Source organism: Sinocyclocheilus anshuiensis, unplaced genomic scaffold (genome assembly GCF_001515605.1).
Source record: "Sinocyclocheilus anshuiensis isolate Anshui unplaced genomic scaffold, SAMN03320099.WGS_v1.1 scaffold277, whole genome shotgun sequence".
In the NCBI taxonomy this organism is placed as follows: domain Eukaryota; kingdom Metazoa; phylum Chordata; class Actinopteri; order Cypriniformes; family Cyprinidae; genus Sinocyclocheilus; species Sinocyclocheilus anshuiensis.
The window spans coordinates 291,521-300,281 of NW_015536463.1; the positions used below are offsets into that span (position 1 = coordinate 291,521).

Here is an 8,761-nt window from a genome sequence, read left to right on the forward strand (position 1 = left end):
TCATAAAAAAACGGTTTGGTTACATTCTTCAAAATATCATCTGTTATATTCCACAGAAAAAAAGAAATTCATAGGATTAACGAAATGAGTGTGAGTATAAATGACAACAGAGTTATCATTTTGGGTGAACTATGCCTTTAAGCAAAACTACATTTGATCATTTAGACTCAAATCAACATTTCATGTCCATTCATTTATTCATTTGGTAAGTAGTAGCAGCATAATAAGCGTACTCTATAGCAGTGTATACGGCACTGGGGTCTTCCCGACCCAGCCCCTTGCACAATCGTCATCATTTACTGAAATCACACGTCAGACCACGCGTAGTCGGCAGGAAAACCATTTAAACTTTCCTTGCGCAGGATGTGCACAGTTCATTGCATGACAGCTGCGCTAACATCTGTATGATCCACTGCGGAATGAGAGAAATGCGCGTGTTAACTGTCGTACTCGCCGTTATATTTGTCCTGAAGGAGGCTGAAGCTTGGGGTTACAAGAATGGAATACTGCACAACTCTATCTGGCTGGGTAATTATTTCATTTGATCTTACTGATGTGTTTATCCAAACTACTTAAGTTATACATGACCATTTCATGACTAGAATATTTTAAATTGACTAATTTACGTTTTTGTTGTTGTTTCTTTTGGATTTTTTCCCCTCATAGTCTGTATAATGGATGTAAAAAAACACAATCTTTAATTTACTGTTCAACAGGGCTTACATTGCATTGTCATAATTGAATGTGTGTGTTGTGGGCATTTCGCTTTGGACCCACGGACAAGAGAGGCATATTTATGGCTCTGTAAAGTCTGACAGTGCAGCCAGTCTGAAGGGACCTTGTAAACACAGGGAAATGACTTCATTCCAGCATGCTCCAAGAAACCCACGGACATTTCTCTGTAGATTTGGCTTGTTTGATAATAACAAAGACCCATGAAAGATCAATGTGCTTTAGATATATAAGAGTTTAACCATTTCCCACTGTAAAAACCAATGTTTACCAATGTTTTAGTTGTAGCCTACTGTGGTTTGGTTTAAAACTTATAAATAAATAAATGAATTAGTGTGTGAATTATAGGGCAAGATAATATGGATTGAACACCACAAAGAAAGTCAAAACAATGTGTCTAAGTATATTTAGTTTTCAGCAGAGTTCAAACATTTCAGTAATGATGTTAGTTGGTAAGAGCATGTTGAAATACATTTTCACCTGATTATACTCTAAAGTATATATTTTTGCCAGATGAGATAACCATATATTTCTATACGTTCAGGCAGTGTATGGCAACAAAGCAAAACAAGTAGGCTATTCGAATTTCATTTTACTTTATTATAAATTTATACACAACAAATGTAGTTTATCTAACTTTTTTTTAGGTAATTGACTTTTCTAAAATGATCCTTTTATTTAGGCCATCATATAGCAAAACTTATTGAAACCCCCCTGAAAGTCACTGCATATTTCCCATACAGTAAGCAACTTTATTTATTTACTTATGGTAGCATAGTGGCTTGACCACCACTACACATCTGAAAACACTTAAATAAGCTATAGTGTTTAGCTACATTTATGCTTCAAATGAGTCTCCCATTTAGAGCCTTTCTCAGAGACATGTTTGGAGCTAATGGTTGCAGTCTTCTGATGTTTGAAGCCAACACAGTAAAAACATTGGCTTATAACTCATTTGAGACAGGATCCAACTTCTTCAAGGTTATGCATGCGTACTTGAAAACAACTGCAAAGCAGCATGATGTTCTGTGAGCAGCAGACAGAGCTCAAAACAGGCAAAATCTGCTTCAGTGATCTTACCAACAGCAACTGGGTGTACATTGTATTTGTCCCTTATGTATTCAGGATGTCCCGCACAGTAAAACATCTACGTTGTGTAAAACCTTCTAAAATAAAATTTCTGTTTCCCAGGTCTGACGTAATTTGAGTAGACAGGTAGAATCATTGTTCTGAGACATTGAACAGACCCAGATAACTCCACATGAGTCCTCGAAGCTGATAGTGTTGCCAAATGAGACGCATGTTCTCTCTCCTTACAGAGCAAGCAGCCGGAGTTTACCACCGCGAATCTCGCAAAGGAAGATATCAGCTGACGTACAGGGAAGCCAAGGCTGTGTGCAAATTTGAGGGGGGTACTCTTGCTACATATGATCAACTGGAGGCTGCTCGCCAAATTGGTTTGTATCACACTTACAAATCTCACTTAGATCAGATGCCAAAAGAAATAGTAATGGAAATAGTAGTGGGTCTGGCCTACAACATAAGTGCCGAAAGCCGAACTTGGATCATACTGAATAGCCTTTATTATAACAATAAACAATCAGAAAAAATCAGCAAGCAGAATGATAATCAACATTCTCACAGATATATTAAATATTTGCACACATCATATAAACAAAGTTAAAAACCATCCCCAGTGCCACCCAGTGTTATGTTTGAACTGTAAAAGCCATTGTCATGTGTTGCCTGAGCAGGGACACCTGTTTTCTTGTAAAATTACTCTTTAGTAAGAGTAAATTTGTTCCAGACATGAGCTCTGGTGTATTTTGTGGTTACTTCAGGCTTGTGGCACTCTATGTTGGAGGTCTGCTTGGCTTTCTTTTTATCATGTCTGTTTGCAGCCTTCAAATGGTGCCCATGGCTCCTCAGAGAACAAGAGCCCTTTATTCATTACCCCTTAAAAAAGACGAATTTCCTTCAATTATTAGTTTTTGTTTTTTTCATGGAGAACACTTTTTATTCAGTACAAACAGAACCTGGTTGTGAAATACTGCAGATATATTCAAATATGAACACTGAAGAAAAAAAGAAATGAACTACTTTTCATAATTAATTCACCAACAGAATTTGTATCACTTATATTTGTATGATTAGAATGTATTCTTTTTAAACATTAAAACAGTGTTTAATCATTTGTAATGAATTAGCATTTTAGATCAATTCATATTTATGTCAAATGTTGCTTCATAATAACAGATGTTGCACAGTATCACAGCATTTGTCATTCTCCCAAAGGGTTCCATGTGTGTGCAGCTGGATGGTTTGACAAAGGATGTGTGGGCTATCCGATTGTTAAAGCTGGCGCCAACTGTGGTTTTGGAAAGGTTGGAATAATTGATTATGGATATCGGCTCAACAAAAGTGAGAAGTGGGATGTCTACTGCTACAACCCTGGGGGTGAGTTTGAGCAATGGCAGTTAGGCAATCTTGGGTGGATTTTAGTCATCCGCTGAGAGATTTGGACAAAGTAGTTACACAAATCTTAGGTTTGTAAAATGTTCTTTGAAAGCTCGTCAGAGTGAGTTGACTGTAGTAAAGTATAAATCTCCATAGGTTAAAGACAATTACTTTATATCATAATTCAGGCACTCATTGGCCTGACAAAGACAACCATGACTAAATGTTGGAGAAAAAAAGTGTTGGATGTTTTATTACACACAATGACAGATAGAAATAGAGGACAGTGAACCTCAGCACAGGACATTATTCATATGAGTTAAATGTAGGAAAATGTCTTAGATGTGGAGCAGTCAAAACAAACAGAAAGAGAACAAATACATTATACATTTCCTGGAAAATGCCTGCTTGTTTTCTCTGGCTCTTTTCTCTTGTATGAATATGGAAGATTCTAATGAAAAATGTTTCACACCGTGAATAATCTAAACGAAGCCCCATTAAATTTTACAAGGTGTGGTAATGCATTACCAGAGACCCAGCTGAGTTTGTGACTGACGCTTTTCCCCTGATTTGTAATGAGCTGGTGAAAGAAATTCTCCCTACGGAGAACTTGACTCAACAGGGTTCTCAAAAAGAAGTCAGGGAGGAAATAGTGAACTCAGACTTTCAGGTTGAGATGTCCTGTGAGAGATGTTGATGTGGACAATTTTGTGTTTTACTTTCAATAGATATTTATTAATAGATCAACACGCATAGAAAAGTTTGAATATTAGTTTCACAAAGCCTCAAAGTTTAATTCTGATATTGCAATAGATAGATGTCAGTGCAATACAGTGCAAAGCGGGTGGGTTGTCCTATTTAATAATAAAAAATATATATTTATAGTATAAATTAGCTTTCTATATAGTATCCAGTAACTACCTCATTGAGGGCAGGGCACCAGATGCGTGTGTCACTGAGCACCCACTCAAACCACAGACAGAGTTTGGATTTGTCATTGTCTGCATAAGCATAGTGCTCATATTCCTTTGACTCCTTTTTATACTTCTGATACTTATTTCCACATGGAGAGATGAAGAGATGAAACGTGATTCAAACTAATGAAACTGTTTGGTGTAGTAGGACTGACCCCTTGAGTTTATTGACTTTTAGGCATGCATTAATTTGTACACCTTTGGTGCTGTCTTTCCAGCAAAGGAGTGTGGAGGTGTGCACACAGATCAGGAGAAGGTTTTCGTTTCTCCTGGTTATCCAGAAGATTACCAGGATGAGCAGATTTGCTACTGGCACATTCGTGTGCGTTACGGCCAACGAATCCGCCTGCACTTCCTAGACTTTGACATTGAGGAAGACACAGCTTGCCTCAGTGATTACCTGGAGATCTATGACAGCTATGATGATGTTTCAGGCTTTGTTGGAAGGTAAATAACAGACTTTTTGTTTTATTCACTGTTGAACTTTACGTTCCATTTTTTATTGCTGCTGAGAGTTTAGAGTTCTGACATTGTTTAAATTTGCTTCAAAATAATAAAACAAATCGGTCTCCTCTGGATAGATACTGTGGGGATGAACTTCCAGAGGACTTCATAAGTACAGGTATGTTGTTGCATTAATTTCAAAAGTTTGTTTTTCTTGGACAATACGTCAATTTGAATGTATCTCTTAAATAGATTTCAGAAGATATCTCTCTATGTTTCTACATTATCTCTTGCACAGGAAATGTCATGACTCTGAAGTTCCTTTCTGATTCCTCGGTGACTGGTGGAGGTTTTCAGCTGCAGTACATCGCTGTGAACTCCTCTCAGCTCTTTGACAATCACACTGATGCCTTGTCTTGACCAATGTTTAAAGCACCAAACCCACTTTTTTAATACACCCAAACCCACAACTGTGTCATTTTTTTATATTTGTATTTCTTTACCAAGGGTGCAATATTAAAGCTATTAATAATCACAAATTTAAGTGTATAGGCCTGTGAACATTTAAAAAATAAACTCTCATAAAACAAAGTGCATTTAATGTATTACAGTGTTTTATTGTAACCTCAAGAAATAAGATGAAATCTGATTTAATATAGCTGACAGACCCATGGGATGTAAAAGTGCCTGAAATTATAGAAACACAAGTATACTTCATCCTAAAAAAATGTGTTACTGTGTCTATTCTTCAAAACTCAGAGCTCATGTGAAACACATAACATGATATTAATACTAACCAAAAAAAAAGCAATCAGCAATTGTTAATGCAAAGTTTTTGACTGCAGTGAAAAAAGACAAATGATTCTGAATCAAAGAGATTTTAACAGTGCATGTACAATTATTCAGAGTAAGAAATGTTCTGCTTGTTACAGCTCTGCATTTCTATCAGGTTTAGCCTTTTAATTATTAAGGCTCTGTGGCCCCCTAGTGGGTCCCCGGTCTTAGTTGAGAACTGCCATGATATAGGCATAGGCCCTTAAATGTACATTCTTTGTACATTAACTCTAAACTTTTTTTTTTACAGCAAAGCTTTTTTTTTTTCAATATTTATTCTTTGAATATACAGTGGTGGCCAAAATGATTAGAATACTAGTATTTTCACCAGTTAAAAATGGTTTTAAGTCAGTTATTTACATCTTTTGCTGTAGTGTGTCAGTAGGAAATATCAGTTTACATTTTCAAACATTCATTTTGCCACTAATTGTAATAATCCAGTGAGATTTTTGTTTGCACAAGGAGTCTGACAACAGCCAGTGCTCCACACAGAGATCTGACCTACCTGTAAAGCTACCTGAAAAACTATGCGCAAGTGCACCGAGGGCAAAAGCTGCTTTAAACGCTAAGGATGGTCACACCAAATGTTGATTTACTTTAGGTAATAGAAGTTAATAAAAAAAAATCTATTTATGACATTCTTTTTGACAGCATCCTCATTTTACAGCATTTTTACACAAGTGCCTAAAACTTTTAACAGTACTGTAGCTTTGCAGGTAGGTTTCTTGAAGCATCTTGGAGACATTGCCACATTTCTTCTGGATTTCTTCTGTCTCAGTTTGTTCTGTTTCTTCATGAAGAGATCAGATCTTTGTGTGGAGCACCGTTTTTTATCTGGTGAAAATACCATGTTCTTTTAATTTTGGCCTCCACTGTGTTTGTAAATGTTAATCAATAAAAAAATACAATTGTTTATTGTTTGTACGTTTGTTCAAAGTCCATTAACAAATGTTAACAGATATAACTTTGATTTTACTGTTTTGTTATTTCATGTTAACTAATGTGTTTAACAAACGAGACATTACTGTGAAATTTCACAAAAAAAAACAAACAAATGACCAAGGTATCCTAATTATTTGCTCGAATTTTTATTCAAGTTTTGGCAAAGTATCTTAATTCATGTAATAAATAATTTATGAGAGGGCGGAGTTGACGTGGGGTTGAAGGTGACGGTTTCAACGCGTCATGTTTGGCGCCAGCATTTTCGCGAGGAGTGAAGAGTGAGGAGTGGACAGACTTGATCATTTACAAACGTTGTATAAGCTCTCCCGATTCCTCTGATATAGCTCGTGTGTCGATGATCTCGCCTTCAGTGGTCGATAGCGCGAGGTGAGACATCTTGAGTTGTGTCTGTTGGTGCGTGTGCTCAGGGGGTCGGGTGGGTAACTAGCTCGCTAACTCTGCAGTCTTTGTAGGGAAAGTTCCTGTTGGATTAGATTAATTTCAGCAAAAGCATACACGACGGTTTAAAGGTTTCAATAAACGGCACATTTAGATCTCTCTGCCTACAAGTTGTACGCTCAACGCACTTGATTACACAATAGCTTTAAGATACAGACGACATTAAGGTCTAATATTGGCATCTCGGACAGCTCAGCATATTAGGGCACACCTACCACTAAAAAACCTAGTATTTAAAAGCAAATGTATTATGATATTTGGCAGAGAGTTTGATAATAATAGATGGCGCATTGTTATTAGCCTCTCGTGCACCTGGCTAACGTTAGCTAACGTTAAACATCACATGTAAGATGCGTGTGAGGTTTTATTCTTCCCAAATGTGTCATTAAGGTGAAATAGACGACTGAATTTACGTCTCTTGGTCTTGATTTGAAGACAGTATTGCCATTTGTTCACCAGAGATCTCATGTGCATCGAGAGAACACGATGTCCTGCATGCATTGACTCCTGGTCACACTACCAGTATAACATTAAAAGAGTTAAAACATTCATTTTTCACACATTCCCATTCATGCATAGCATTTCATAATCGACTATTAATTGCAGACTATTAAACAAAACTCAGCCAGGGCTATGTTTAGGGGTGAAAGGTGGGAGTCATTCTAGGGTGCCACAGGTCCAAGGGGCAGAAGAGTTTTGAAATTTATTTTTAAAAGGTTATTTAAAGGCCTTCTCCAATTAAACAACTGAACCAGAACTCCTTAAAAGAAAGAGTTTTCACATTTGATTGCATTATATTCTGTCTTGTGGTAGTCAAAGCTGTATGCATCAGTTTAATGTGCTTTCCTGTCTTTCAGGCTGTGAGGATGATGGCAGCAGTGCCTCTATCTAGTGCCAGCCTCCTTCCTCTTCTGAAGTGTCTGGAAGACGAAGCAGCCGGTCTGTCAGAGAAGACAGATGCCTACATCACCATCGCGAAGTAAGGGTTAACCTACGGTTCTAGTGTCTGTCTTTTAGTAGGTTTTAGTCAAACGCATGGATGTCTCCATCATGATATAAGCTCTTTTAGTGTTGTAGTGATACAGTTTTGTCAATGGTTACTCTGTCCACACTTTATGTGAAATTGGCATTCAGGAGCTATTTTATGTTTAAAGTGATAGTTCATCCCAAAATGAAAATTGTCATCTTTTACTAAACTTCATGTTGTTCCAAACCCATAATTTTTTTGTTCAGTATAATTAAGATATTTTTATTTTCTGTTCCTCCATTGAAAGTTTGTTCCACCAAAATTCCGAAAGAGGTCATAAAAGAAATTCATATGAATTGATTGGTTTCATCATAGTATCAAGACACAATAGCTTTAAATGATGAACAGATTTAATTTAGTCACATGTATGTATTGATCAGTGGACATATATATATATATATATATATAGAGTGCATTGAATATATTAAACGGAAGCTCATATATTCTTGCTCGATGCTTTAGAACCAACCTCATTGGTTCTTGTGTGTCTAGTGAGCATGCAATTGGTGGTAATGTTTTAAGAGATTTATAGATTAATCATGGGACTTTTGTTGTTCTTTTTCTTTCTCCCAGCCGCCTGAATGGAGAGGAAGGGCGTCAGTTTCTGCCTGTAGTTGTAAAGCATTTTGCACGTCTTAGTAAAGTCCTTTTGGTAAGTTTTTGTCCTTTATGAATTACAAGAACCATTCATTGGAACTTTTTGAATGTAACTAAATATGTGACTCTATATATATATATATATATATATATATATATGTGTGTGTGTGTGTGTGTGTGTATATATATGTGTGTGTGTATATATATGTGTATGTATGTATGTATATATATATATATATATTAGTGCTGTCAAACGATTAATCGCATCCAAAATAAAAGTTTTTGTTTACATAAT

The 8,761-nt window shown here is 36.4% G+C and overlaps 2 protein-coding genes across 2 annotated transcripts in view; both read left to right on the forward strand.

The window, feature by feature from the left end:
• The first annotated feature begins 310 nt into the window (after positions 1–310).
• Positions 311–5,197, forward strand: LOC107677671 (tumor necrosis factor-inducible gene 6 protein-like). The gene is made up of 6 exons (XM_016473033.1): positions 311–528; positions 2,052–2,189; positions 3,028–3,189; positions 4,382–4,610; positions 4,745–4,785; positions 4,906–5,197. Exons 1-6 carry the CDS (start codon positions 405–407, stop codon positions 5,025–5,027), a joined length of 816 nt encoding a protein of 271 aa, XP_016328519.1. The 5' UTR covers positions 311–404; the 3' UTR covers positions 5,028–5,197.
• Positions 5,198–6,653: 1,456 nt separating this feature from the next.
• Positions 6,654–8,761, forward strand: part of LOC107680950 (telomere-associated protein RIF1-like) — a 21,375-nt gene continuing 19,267 nt past the window's right edge. The window contains exons 1-3 of the mRNA XM_016477427.1: positions 6,654–6,770; positions 7,700–7,821; positions 8,443–8,521. Coding sequence (XP_016332913.1) covers positions 7,709–7,821; positions 8,443–8,521 — 192 coding nt within the window. The 5' untranslated portion in view covers positions 6,654–6,770; positions 7,700–7,708. The remainder of the gene's footprint in view (positions 6,771–7,699; positions 7,822–8,442; positions 8,522–8,761) is intronic.

Excerpts from the sequence above, each read along its gene's own strand:
- LOC107677671 (XM_016473033.1), top strand. The coding sequence starts at position 405 with ATGATCCACTGCGGAATGAGAGAAATGCGCGTGTTAACTGTCGTACTC. Across the intron at positions 529-2,051 it reads GCACAACTCTATCTGGCTGG|AGCAAGCAGCCGGAGTTTAC; the intron begins GTAATTATTTCA and ends CTCTCCTTACAG. Across the intron at positions 3,190-4,381 it reads CTACTGCTACAACCCTGGGG|CAAAGGAGTGTGGAGGTGTG; the intron begins GTGAGTTTGAGC and ends CTGTCTTTCCAG.